The sequence below is a fragment of the Ostrea edulis genome, chromosome 2 (assembly GCF_947568905.1).
Source record: "Ostrea edulis chromosome 2, xbOstEdul1.1, whole genome shotgun sequence".
NCBI classification, from domain to species: Eukaryota; Metazoa; Mollusca; class Bivalvia; order Ostreida; family Ostreidae; genus Ostrea; species Ostrea edulis.
In genome coordinates this window covers 62282266-62296786 of record NC_079165.1, presented here as the reverse complement: position 1 = coordinate 62296786, position 14521 = coordinate 62282266, and the positions used below count along the sequence as shown (strand labels likewise).

Sequence of the window (14521 nt, the reverse complement as noted above, 5' to 3'; positions counted from 1 at the left end):
CATTTGATTAACACTTCTGGCATATGTAGTCGCACAGTAAGTTTGAAGTTTCTCCTTCACAGCTGTTAACATTTTCGTGAGGAGCAAAGCTAGGGGCTTGGTAGAGCACTTACTGGATCCAGCAATGTATCTTTGTTTGTATGGGTTTTTATGTAGTTTAGGAATCCAGTATAGGTACGGTAACTCATATTCATTCGACCCATTGACTGGAATATTAAATGTGTCTAAAACTGAAGCATGGTTTTAAATTTCATCTTTTGAAAGGGCAGTTGGAGTATAAGTATGATTACCAAAAGTGGAATTAATGCCAAGTTCGTTTAAAATACAGTTGTAATAATGAGCCTTACAAACAAAGACAATGTTGTTACTAGCTTTGTCAGCTGGAACCAAAACATATTCCTCTGCATGTAACCTATCTAATTCTTTTATCACTTCTGGTTTACTAAACACAGAAGGATAGATGGTACGTACTTTTGTTTTCATGTGTCTAATGCGGGATTTTAATATCCCTCTTATGCTTTTAACCCATTCTGACAATGTATCAAGTTCTTCTTTTTCAAATTTAGCCCATCGTCTGGCATAATCTTCGACAGAACTCATAATAGAGATGAAGTTCTGTCGCCAATTAAAAGACCGAGGTTCTCTGTATTTAGGACCTTTAAGAATAAGTGATTTGAGGTCCTCATTTTCAACTATATCAACATCACCAGTAATGGCATGTCCAGCTGGACTATAGTTGAAAGAAGATGAAGAACAAGAACATGTTGGTGGATTACGTATAAGATGGGCTATATCTAAGCACTGCAAAATTTGTTTATAATTAAAAAATTATGTAGACCGATATAATTATTCATTTTCTTAATAGCAAGCCCGGCTGTGATAATCCTGAAATTTAATAAATGTAAAATAATCCAAGTGTAACGTTGGAGTATATTTCAAGAACAAATTAGAACAACACCATATTGTACAAAATACAATTAATAAATTATATTACAGCATTTGCGTATAATAAAATATAAATAATTTGCTATATGTAGACCTACCATGTTAGGATCCCTCCCCTCATTTTTATAAGGATACACTGAGACTCATTCAAAAGCCTCAGTAGAATTTGATATACAGAGTTTGTAGGATGGCTCATTTTTGGCGTGTAGACTAAAAATTGGGCCCGGTAGAGGTTCACGTATATATATATATATATATATATATATATATATATAATATAGTTATTTTGTATGTGAAATTTACGCAAAATTGACATCGTCACGTTAAAAAAAGACAAACAGTAACACACACATACACACACACACACACACACAGAGAGAGAGAGAGAGAGAGAGAGAGAGAGAGAGAGAGAGAGAGAGAGAGATTGCTCCTTTGATTTTAGATGGCTTTGTATTTTATGTTACACAGAACAGTTTCTTCAATATTAGATCCGCCACTTCATCATTTGCATTATGATGTCAAAACATAGAATATGACGTCACATGTCATTATTTATTGTGTGGAGATTGAACTCGATTTGAAACCCGTGTCAAAATATGGCTGTGGTATCCTAAAAAGTATTCTTGGAGGTGAAAATTTGGGAAATTTCCAGTGAACTGATTAGGCCTACGTGTTTTCGAAAACTTATAGCCTAGCGTTCAATGAGTTCTATATTTGTCACAGTGTGAGAACTTCGCTTCTGTCGCTAAAATTTCAACGAGGACGCAGAGGTTTGTTTTCATTTTGTCTCAAAATCGAACAGCATGAGGGCAGCCATTTTTATTTATTAACAATTAACTTACCAAAAAAAAAAATTAACTTAAGATAGCCCAAAGGCTGTCGTGGAGTTACGAAGATTTTTTTAACGTAACTTAAGTTATGAAGTTTGATAAGACGGATTTTTATCGTAAGTTAAGGTTACGATGAAATCTTGAACTTACGAAGTTTAGTAAAACTCAGCCCTGATCCAGTGATCTTCTCGTTGTCTACGAAAAGGGGTGCTTAATGTAGGATTGTTTGTGTGATGGTAAATTTTTTCTAAAATCCTTACCCTCATGGACAAGATGGAGTGGTCAGGTGCATTAAAATACTTGTAAAGAAGTTGGTTACCACCATTATTAATTTGAAATATGTGCCCTGATATTCTTTTATTAAGTGAACCCTTTGTTTCTCCCACATAAATTAAGCCACACAGGTTACACTCAATGGCGTAGACAACGTTAGAAGATTTACAAGTCAGATTATCAAACGTTTTGGTACAGAAACTACGTCCAGTTAGATTACTACTAAATGAAGTTTTGCAATTTTTTGCAGAACATTTTGAGGTTGAACACATGGGGTCTGAAAAGGAATTATCAAATATATCTCTTAAAGGAACATAACAGTCTTTAATTTGGGTATAAGAATTTTGGTTTTTGTACCAAAGCTGACAATCTGACGATTGTACATACGACAAATCTTTGATATCTCGAAGGATAATCCGAGGGACACCAACCGATCTGTAGAAGCCTTTGTCCCTTATAGACTCCACAGAGTGACACCTTTTTATACTGGGCGACGTGTCAGCCAGTATTGTTTCATTATTGTGTATATTCATGAAGGAACATATATCGAGCGACAAGTATCCTCGGGGACAGACTGTCCACCAGCAGAGATAATAATAATAATAATGATTGGTTTTATATAGCGCCTTTTCCAGCGTATGCTGCTCAAAGCGCTTTACAATAATCAATATACATTATTACCCCGGCAAACCTTATATCAATCTATAACTTTCTCAGCCTCCTAGGAATCATACAGTGCAAGCTGCCATTACAAGCGCTAGAGCACTAACATAACTAACAATATCTTTCACTGTCTATAGCCAGGTACCCATTTTACACTTGGGTGGAGTGAGGAAATTCATGTAAAGTGCCTTTCCCAAGGACACAACGTCAGCCCTGCCGCGGCCAGGACTCGAACCCAAGACCTTTCGGTCAAGAGTCTGACGGCCTAACCACTAAGCCACCGATACAAACTCGATGGTTAAATGCAAGGTGAAGATAACGAACAGTGATCAATCTCATAACTCCCACAAGCAATACAAAATAGATAGTTGGGCAAACACGGACCCCCGGACACACCAGAGGTGGGATCAGGTGCCTAGGAGGAGTAAGCATCCCCTGTTTACCGGTCACACCCGCCGTGAGCCCTATATCCTGATCAGGTAAACGGAGTTATCCGCAGTCAAAATCAGTGTACCAAGAACGGCTTAACAATCGGTATGAAACACGTCAGACAGCATTTGACCCAATGCGAGGTCGTATTGACGAACTAGATCGTTATAACGACCATAGAATTTGCGAAATGCTGACTTCAATCGAGACTGTTGAAATCCCTGTACCATCAACTTGTTTGTCAGTAGCTTACCTCGATTTAAAAACTGACTATACCCAGAACAAGCTCTTGCATATCGAATCAATTGAGATATATAAACGCCATATGCAGGTGATAATGGAATATTGCTACACAAATATGGGAAGTTGACGATGGAGAAGCTGAAATCATCCCGTTTGTCATACAGTTGAGTTGTCAGTTTGCCGTTAATGTCTACTTTCAATAAAATATCTAAGTATGAAGCAGAAGTGGAGGACTCTGTGGTGTCCTTTATTTCGAGCTCACAGGGATATATCAAATGGACATATGAATGAAAGCTATTGTTAATAGACATCCATTCCTATCCTGGTTCCCCAATTTTCCCCTTTACCATAACCTACATAATTCATATTGTTGCGGTCCAAGAATTTTTGCAACTGGTAGGGAAGTACTGCAATACTCTCAGAATGCTTGTTTTTCATGGCACTAAATTATTTTACACAACTGCAGAACACTACTTGCTATATGCAATATTGAAATGGCTGATAATGCTTAAGTTGACTCAGACTGATCACTGTATAATTACATCAGAATGTAACAAAGACAAACCTCCAGTTTAAGCTGGTACAACCATGCGAAGTTGTGTCAGTTGAGTGAGATTTTGATTAATGTGACTGTAGTTCTAGACCACTCCGAAAGATTCCAGACGCCCATTTTCTTGTGCATGTTGCTTCTGTATACGAGACTGTTTCCTGTTCTTCCAGAACACGGTGGTAATGCTCAATGGACATAAATCGTAATGTATATAGATGTGTTCTTGTCATTTTATAAAAAAATCTCTCTACGAAATACATGTACATTAGATATTTAAGGAATGACATTAATTCTGGGGCAAGTTATACGAGTATAACCTGGTTTGGGTAAGTTTACGCTTTATAATCCTTATAATCTAATGCAAGAGAAAAAGATACGAACCTTCGTTTATCAAAATGTACATAAATTCGGAAAAATACAGGTCAACTGAGTCGCGCAATGATTCACTTAGCAACAACGACGAATCGTCTAGCTGTGAAGGTCGCCATCTTTAATCTTAGTTCTACGGAGCCTAGGCTATTTATCAAAATATTGTATGGAAAACACTTTTTGACAACATAAAAAAATCATAATTTTGCTATTTCAAGCAATATTTTTTTCTCTACATTTGAAGCCACATGTAATTTTATCTATTTACTCGAGCTCTGTATTGTTATCATTTTTCTCTTACAATTATATTAAAAATGTAAGCACTTACCGGTACCAACAAAAGTATGAGTGCGAGTAGTGTGTGAAAGTGGTTAGAAAAAAATGACAAATTTTCTTCTGTCTTATGTCAATATTTGTGAAATTAAAAAAAAATTATAAATTAAAAAAAAAGTTTGTCATGATAGAAAATATGTGTAACCTACAAAAAAAAAATGTATGCATGCGATGCATAATTCCCTGCCCTTTAAGAGATAGAGATCGACTTTGAAGTCGCTCATCTCCGAAACTGCATTGTTTAGACCTACCCAAAATAAATCTTTAAATATCAGAAAATGCAATAATTTGCGGCTTTTAACTCTGTGAAAACTTCTACTACATGAAAACTCACCCCTGCATGCAACGTTGTCGCTAATAGTAATTTCAACACAAGAAAATATGTATTTAAAAGCAAGTGACAATTTGCGATCCACATGTCAAAGTGACTAACGTCATGTGATAAAATGTGACGTATGAATTTTGTTTTTGCTTCGTGGAAAGGCGGATCAAACAACGAAACACCCCCTCCCCTTCCCCAGTGAGAAATGTATTTCAAAATGAACAGGGCAATGCTTACTTGGTAAATCATTAATTTGAATATATCTTTGTTTTAATCTATTATTAGACCATCATACAGAGAAAGATGTTTTACAACAATGATTTGCGTACAAGTAGATGCTAATATTGACAACGAGAAAACAATATGTGTATCAAACCGAAGTATCTTATTGTACATATTGATTTTCTATTTCATAGAAGGCTGAAAACAGTGCTGTGATGTAATTTTAGAGAGAGAGAAAAAAATAGTTCCGGTATCTGGTTGTCAAGGGGTTGTGTCCCCATACCAAACCAGGTTATACAAAAATAACCTGCGTTCCTCAATTGAAATTTGACCAATCAAAGACGAGGATACAATAAAAAATAAATTATAATCATTTAATTTTTGTTAATGTACCATAATTGTACTATTGAAATGAGCCCGACCAAATAAAACGTGAAAGTAAAATTGAAACCAGCTTATACAACAACAACCACGGAACGACTACTAACCGACATCGATCCTTCCATAATCAGTTAATAGTAATTACGTACTCCTACTGTGACAAATAAATCAATTATTATGTAGACTAGCAGCCCATTGTTTATTCCGCTTTTACGGATCTAACTGTGGTGTTCAAATTATATCTTATATTTTGCACCTATCATACATGTATCACTGGCGCATCTAGGCCAGCGGTACATCCCTTTCATTTTATTCATCCTGTCTTCTGCCACTATACTCATAACTCAGTGATATACGAAAGCGATTTCGCATATCCGTTGACATAGATGTAATGCTCTAGTAATTGATTTACCCCCCCCCCCCCCTTTGTTTTTATAGGAGCAGATGGTTGTCATAACGATCTAGTTCGTTTGTTTTGTTTGTCTTGATGTTTCCGCCACACTTAACAATTTTTCAGTTATCTGGTGACGCCCAGTTTTTATTGATGGAAGAGAGATCCCAGATATATTACTGAACCCTATCCAGTTGAAAAAATGTGTCAATTCAATTTTGAAAAGGTTTTGCACACAGGGGCTAAGCCCGTTTTGGGCCCGAACTCTGTGATGCCATAAATATAGAAAGGGGTCTAACTCTGACACAGATAAAAAACTAACCACTCGCTTCAAATGCCTAAAAAATCTTAAACTAGGTAAGCTATGCGTAGTTTGTCGTTTTCCATGCATAGATTAATGTTTTAACTACTTGCATGCCAAATTTCAAGTCACTGGTTCTTAAAATAACAAAGATACACGTCATCGTTCTCTCGATTTCACTTGTTTATTTTTACTAGGACATTTACCGGTCCAGGTCACGGAGTCGTTTCTCGCCTATGACAGCAGCGAAATTCAGACTAGTATGGAAGATTTCGGAACTGTCAATTAAAATTTCACATCAATTATACGCTACTTACTTCCTCATATTTTAATAATGTTCTTCGTGTAGACGTTACACGACTTATTTTTCCTCAGCCGCATCAACTGTTTTCCAAATATAGCACCAATTCTTAAAAAGGTTAAAATTAATTTACTTCAAGATTTGCATATTAAACATTCAATATTTTCGCCGCTCGCGCCGTTGAGTGAGAAAGCTTCCCAGTTTACTCTCGGAAGATCGGTGGTCTCTTCCCAGGTACTTTGTATCTGGAGTCTCTCTTCCACCAATAAAAAAAAAAAACAACTTGGGCGCCACCATATAACTGCAAAATTGTTGAGTGTGGCGGAAAACATCAATCAATCGGTCAATCGCCGATAATTTAAAAATTTGGTCTCCCACCTCTTGTTTTTTAGTTCTAGTTTAAAATTTAAGACAAGACCTTGACAATTATGTGAAATTTTAGAAATTGACATTACTCCCAATATGTCATTTTAAACTCTCAAATTCGATATCATGAAGTTTTTCGTATATTAAATGCAAAAAGGTAATTTATTTCCGTTGATTGTATTAAATTTTTTAAAATCTGTATTGTTAGAAGACAGGATTATGTATCTATTTCATGCAATGATTGATTTTTGTTGATTATATGGTGTTGACACCAACAGACAAATAAAATTTAATTGAATAAATTATAAGTGCAAAAAGGTCATGTTTAGAACACCGTAGGTCAATAACAAGCATTGCGACCCCAGTTTTTCTTTTCAATTTCCTAATTCTCCTTCAACGTAAAAATGAAAAATACACTTCCCAAAACATTGACATTACTCCAAATGTCAGGTGCGAACCTCTTTAAGAAAATAGCGGTATATATTTCATTAGATTTGGTCCCTCTTATAGCAAAATACATGTATTTAGATGGGAATCCATTTACTTTTCGATTCTTGAAACGGTGTGTCAATGGGGCATTTGTGCTTGGAATTTTTTTTATGTACATTCATAACAATTTCTATTAAACTAGAAATGACTCGTGATGTCAACGAAAATTCCACTAGTGCAAAATAAACAAGTCTAATGGTATCTTTAAAAGGTAGTCAGTATCCCACACGTTACAGAGAATCACTTTCCATGGAATGGTATAATAATGGTGTCCGATTTTTTAAATCAACCTTTTTAAGATGAATTTTCCTGAAGTTATAACAATCATATATCTTACTGAAGTTTGATGATATCATCGCTATTGGCATGGCTAAGAGTATCAAACCACACGTTGAAGTCAAAACTCCAACCAAATATCCAGAGGTTGTCTTGGGGTAGAAGTCGCCATATCCAACAGTTGTCATGGTAACAAATGCCCACCAGATCCCGATAAAGATGTTTGGATAGGTATCTGGATTAAGGAATTCGGCCCAATATACACACGACCCAAAAATAAACGCAAAAGATGTCAACACGGTTATAAACAGACAAATTTCATTTCTGCTTTTCAGCAGTGATAGCTTAAGCATTTTCATTTCTGAGCTCGTATCTATGATGCGAAAAATTCGAATTACACGAAGCGAATAAAGGACTTGAAGCCAGAGTGACATCTCATACGAAAAGTTTTCTACAGCTTCATCATCATCAACCATGTATTCTGCAATCGAGAAGCCATAAATAATCATCTCTGTCATAAACTCCAGAATATTCTGAGGCTTTTTACAAAATTGTTTTTTCTTGTGACTAATGCTGAACCTCAGGAGGAGATCAAACATAAGGACAGTGTTGGATAGAAGCTCTGCAAATGCCATCTCAAAAGACGTCTTGGTTGTCATAATTTTGAGCAGTTTTTTGTTGTGGCCGAACAATTCATACGTTTTATTGGTTGGCTGACCACTTCTCTGGACACGGTATAGAGCGGAGCTTTCCAGGAGGAAAACGGTAATGGATACAGCTGTAAACACTGCAACGATGAACAACCATATCTACAACATCAAATCAAAATGATTCCTTTATGATAGCAAAAACGGGCATATTTATATATCACAAAAAGGAAACAATTTTATTAATGCATTGATCAGCATGTACAATAACAAAATTTATTATATAGCTAATAAATAGTCTGTTATAAAATCTGCGTAAAATCTAGAAAATGTTAGCGTTCAATATCCTGAGAATTTATTGAACGCTAACTTTGCATTGCGTAAATTGTATGCGCCCGGAACATTCCGAGTATGAACGTTCAATATTGACGTTACCGCACGACGTAAGGTGGCAGGGGACAGTTTCTTTGGTTTTGAAACATGTGGATAAGGGGTATACACCAAAGTCAGATTATGACAGACTAATGAAAAATCATATTTCCCTTTTATGTCAATACTTGTATTTCATATTAGTGTAGTTAATAAATTATGACCCTAAATTACATGTAATCTATAAATACTGGTGCTGGTGCACAAAACATGCTCTGAGCAGGTTCCCCTTTTTTGCTTTGATTTTCCCTCATTTGGGCTAATCTGCACCACCCCCACACCATCACAGTACCAAACATGGGGATTTAGACACTGTGCACAATCAAGAACCCTATCTGCCCTTCTCAAAAATTTACCTCTCATATGGGGCCATCCACCTTCCCTCACAGCTACAGACCTTTTGCTAGACCCTGCATGTTTTCACCGGAATTTCTTCAGCAACTGACCAATTGTCTTAGTTTCGTATTTGCACCCATCTGTATGCTAGGAATCATGGTGACACCTACATGTTGTATATCAACATTTTTACTAAGCACTCAGCTACATTTGACATGCATCCTAAAATTATTGTATACATTTTTACACATGTAATATCATTTCAAATACAGGGTAATTCCATTTTTTGAAAAAGTTGACCGGGCCTATAGTACGAAACTGTCCCCTGATACCTAAACAAGCCAAAGTGGCAGACGACAGTCCTCCGAATCTGACAGAGCCGGTATTTGATATTTACTTATAATAAGCAAAATGTTTTATTCTACTTAAATTATGATGTCCCCATTCACAAAATCAGTTTGCTTCATGCATTAATGACGAGTTAAATAATGAACAGTTAAGAAATGCATGCTGATATTGCACACCGCCAATATTGATGAATTCTCGTCTATTTTGGAGTATTTTGAGTGAAAAGGGATATAATTTAATAACTAAATACTTTTAATTAGCTATATAATAAAAGGGTTATTGAACTTATATTGGTGAATATCGACACTCGTTGGTTGTCAAAATGCACTCGCAAGCTCGTGCATTTTCACAGCCAACTCGTGCCAATATTCACCAATATAAGTTCAATAACCCTATAATATTCTTTCAAGAGAACGATAAAACCCATATAATGACATGACAAAAAAATTGATGATACAGGGGTTTCAATAGCCTCGTTTAAAGTCAGTCTTTCGCAAATTCTATGCTCGTTGTAACGATCTAATTTACAAATACAACCTGTAATTAAGTTTAAATGATGTCTGACGTGCATACCAACGGTTAGGCCATTCTTTAAATATTAATTTTGACTACGGATTACTCCGTTGATCAGGCCTGGAGGTTATAAAACTTTTACCGTACTCATACTCAGCCATGTTTGTTTTGAGTACAACTCTGAGCAAACTCAAAAAATCTTGAGCATGTATTCCATTTGAGTATGAAAATAATTTTATAGAAGTTATATAACCTTCACTTTTGAGTATGAGTACGATTAGAGTACGGATTTCGAGTATGAAAACGTGCTCTAAAATGTTTTATAACCTCCAGGTCTGATTAAATTATAGGGCTCACGGCGGGTGCGACCGGTCAACAAGGGGCCCCTGTTAGGTACCTGATCCTACCTCTGATATGTGCCCTACTCTTGATTTTGTATATTTTTATAGGAATCATGAGGTTGATCAGTGTTCGCCATCTTCACTTTTAAAATATAGTTTCTTTCATAACGAAAATTGGAAGCCATGTATACAACATTGAAATAAGCGATTTTTTAATTACAACAATAAACAGCCATATCATCACCTCATTCCAGATCAATAAAGTGAACTCGCAGTATTGTAAAAAGGTTTGAAAATTGCTATAACAAGATGTACTCTGAGCAATGCTCACTAAGAATACCCCCCTCCCGCTTACCCCAATCTCCCAAAGGGTGTTGTTAATAGGTATAAACTAGGAACACAGCATCTCCATGCGATGAAAAAAGCCGTTAAAGAATTTAAATGGAAACCATATTGCTACTTCGATGTCCAGTGCGCGTGACCTTTGACCCCAAATTCGATAGGAAACATCTTCATCCCATGGGTAGTCCATATGTATGATATGGTGACTGTAGGTGGAAAGGATAACGCTTTAGAGCCCGGAAACCATATTGCTACTTCGATGTCCAGTGCGCGTGACCTTTGACCTTTTGACCCCAAATTCGATAGGGAACATCTTCATCCCATGGGTAGTCCATATGTATGATATGGTGACTGTAGGTGGAAAGGATAACGCTTTAGAGCCCGGAAACCATATTGCTACTTCGATGTCCAGTGCGCTTGACTTTTGACCTTTTGACCCCAAAATCGATAGGGAACATCTTCATCCCATGGGTAGTCCATACATATGATATGGTGACGGTAGGTGGAAAGGATAATGCTTTAGAGCCCGGAAACAATTGCGTCTACAGACGGACAACCCGATTCCAGTATGCCCCCCCCCCCCCCACAACTTGTTGCGGGGGGTATAAAAAGTATAATATGTTGTACGATGCGACCGTTGACACGAGCGAAGCCCAATAATATCTTGTAACACGACTTATAAACATTTTATCCGCCTCTTCATTTAACGCCGGAAATATAACGTGGTGGGTGTAAACAGTTACATTGTGAAGTCATATTAGCTGCAATGTTTTTCTTCTCTCAAACCAAGCAAAATCAAAACGTTTGAAGCTATGAGAAAGCTTGTCTGCAATTTAAAACCGTTTATGGTACTTTCTAAACAATCTAATTATTTTAATTACGGGATTGTCTATGAAGTATACCGCAGTGACGGCGACATTTTTCCAGAAGCATTATGGGTAATACTAATCATGAGTAAATCACGTGACTCGTGTGTAATCATTGGAACGAGAAGCGACGTGAGCTTCGCTTGCTATCAAGTAGGCCAAAAAAAAAAAAAAAAAAAGAACAGTTTCTCAGGCCTAAAATTTCCAATTTTGATGAGGGAAGCAGGTTTTTTTAAAAATTTTACTTGTCTGAGTTATCTTTCCTTTCTCATCTATATGTGTTTATATTGAGTAAGCAATGCAGTTTTTATTCTTACAAAAATAGCTTCAGGTTACTTAAACTCTACTATGAAATCTATACTATTATACTCAAGCACTTGCACATAAATGAGTATGCATTTCATGTTTGAGGGCGAAGTAAAAAGTATTGGCATTAGTATCTAGATCCATAACAGGGCCAAAAATATTCCGAAATTAGCACTAACATGTGAGGAGAGAGCTCAATCAAAGTATTCTAACTTTAGACATTTTTGATCCGCCATTCATTGAACGCGGGAAACTATGAAACTGATGTAAACCGTGCATTGTGACGTCATATTCAGCGTCGCTTTTTAGCAAATTTACAAACATAGGAGAAGTGGTACAATTCGCGTTAATCGTGAAGTGATTACATATGATTAAGAAAATAAGATTTACATGCTATTATGGATTTTATGTAACATCTCAGAACGACGTGAACTTGGGTATACGAGATTCAAAATGGAGAAATACATGTCCACGCGCTAGTATTCGAATCGACGCCATTAGGACCATACGTTTCAAGTTCCTAAGGTATGGTTTAATTTTTCATTAGTTTTCTATATTTTCATTTTAAACATGTATATACGTGTTACCTATAGGAAGAGATCCGCTCTCACGGTCCTTCGGGCTGTGAGAGGGCTTCGCCCTCTATTATTTGATCAAAGATATACCTTCTGAAAGTTTTACATAAAAATCTTTAACATGGAGTTACTTCATTAAAATAAATAAACAAATGAAAATTGAAAAATAAATTCCATGTGGTACCTTCTCCACCGATCTGGCGGTGCCTGCATGAGAAACTATTTACTAATGTTTTTTGGCATTAGGAATAAATATGTTCTGGCATTGATGTCATGAGATTCTTTTAGAATTTTTTTTTTCAGATCTGCACTTCATTCTAATCTTGAGAAAAGTAAAGCATCAACAACGTCACTTAATTTACCTTTCCTAGCCATGACTTTAGCGGAGAATTCAGCGCATGAAGAAGTTTGCTGCGAATGTTGGTTAAGGAACAGGTGCTAGAGTAAACTGCTCGTTCCAACGTAAAGGGATGTTTTCCTTCACTACTGCCCTCATCTAGAATTATCGTCTTGTACTCGGTTTGTTTGTCGTCATGCAATGTTTCGTAGCAACAGACAGGAATTTCCTTCATGGGAATCATCCAAAATTCCATCTCTTTCTGTGCTTGCACTGGGCAGATATTCCTTGGCAGATGAAATTCGCCTCCACAATAGAAATCTAAAATGTGATGAAATATTAACGGATTTCTGTCTAAATAGTAACTACCGTCCGCAAGAATTTCTGCTCTACTTTTCTTTGATAGGTTTTCTAAAAGATGCTGCACCGCTGTAGAACTTGAGAAAAACTTTGTTCCTCTTAAATTTACTTCAAACATGACTGGATAACACCATGTATATATCTCAGGGAAATAAATAGAGCAACAAAACATTAAGGATCCAATTCCCGATAGAAGAAACAGTTTGTAGCCCGAATGCGTCTGCAGTGTATATTTGATAGTTGCTCAATCGGTATTGATGTCAACAGTAAAACGACAGCCTACATATATATCATAATGTGGGGAAATTCATCCAACCAGACGGCGTCAAATAGTGCAATTTGCAGAATACTGGTGGATTCCTTTGGGAAAAGGCCTGTGTTCATCTATGTATTGTACTTTTTAAGGTAGTATTGATTAGTAAATTGAATCCCTCAATGTATATTGCATGAATCCTGGGAAAGGATACGGAATGTTTTCCCCAAGAGCTATGAATTATTTGTATTAGACAGATTTCAAACTTTCAAGTGGTTATGTACACAGAACATTTTTTTTTTTTTTAGATTATCGCCGATTATAAAACAATGTACATCATGACTTCTGAAACGATCGACCCCTTTAAAATATGAAGAGTGAAATTAGACGAACACGGGAGAGACAAATGACATTCCAGTCATCATTTATATGTTTATTTACACGGATAAAAATGCATGTATAAAATGTAAATTTTCACATTTTTACAGGTTGTCACATCACATACCACTTACTGCTCTATACATGTATGAAAGGTAAAGATAACGAACAGTGATCAATCTCATAACTCCTATAAGCAATACAAAGTAGATAGTTGGGTAAACACGGACCCCTTGACACACCAGGAGTGGGATCATGTGCCTAGGAGGAGTAAGCATCCCCTGTCGACCGGTCACACCCGCCGTGAGCCATATATCCTGATATCTCTTTCATACATGTACCTTATGAACATGTGATTCTGTTTGTGATCTGAAAACCGCGAAGTATTCTTTTCCAGTTATTAATTACAAAAATTTGTAAAGGAAAAATGGTTGTTATTTTACGCCCCATTCGAGATTGTTTTACTCGAATACAAGTAGAGATGTTACCAGCTGTTTTAACTTTGCTGCTACAAATATTGACAGTAATCGTGTTTTTGTTTGTTTTTCGTCTCGTGGAGAATAATTCACTCACATTGAGACATCTATTGTAGATGAAGTATACCACAAATAGACCTATGCTTAGCATTCAGGGATGTGGCAGCGAGGGTTCTTTAGCGTGTCAACGCCTTCTGCGACACGGACCTCCGTTTTAAGGTCATATCAGAAACTCTGGTGACTTCAACTTCTAAATGCCGAGCGTTTGATCACGAAGGGGCAATCCCTACCTAACTTTACGTCTTAGGTTTGATGCGGCCATGGTACGAA

General features: G+C 36.5%; 1 protein-coding gene across 1 annotated transcript; it reads right to left on the bottom strand.

Annotated features, from left to right (window-relative positions):
• Nucleotides 1-3506: 3506 nt before the first annotated feature.
• LOC125681355 (potassium voltage-gated channel protein Shaw-like) lies at nt 3507-13297 on the bottom strand. The gene is made up of 2 exons (XM_048921405.2): nt 12750-13297; nt 3507-8493 (listed from the first exon to the last, which is right to left on the bottom strand). The coding sequence occupies exons 1-2, from the start codon at nt 13254-13256 to the stop codon at nt 7639-7641; spliced, it is 1362 nt and encodes a 453-aa protein (XP_048777362.2). The 5' UTR covers nt 13257-13297; the 3' UTR covers nt 3507-7638.
• Nucleotides 13298-14521: the final 1224 nt, after the last annotated feature.

Excerpts from the sequence above, each read along its gene's own strand:
- LOC125681355 (XM_048921405.2), bottom strand. The coding sequence starts at position 13,256 with ATGTTTTGTTGCTCTATTTATTTCCCTGAGATATATACATGGTGTTAT. Across the intron at positions 8,494-12,749 it reads TAAAGTCATGGCTAGGAAAG|ATATGGTTGTTCATCGTTGC; the intron begins GTAAATTAAGTG and ends TTGATGTTGTAG.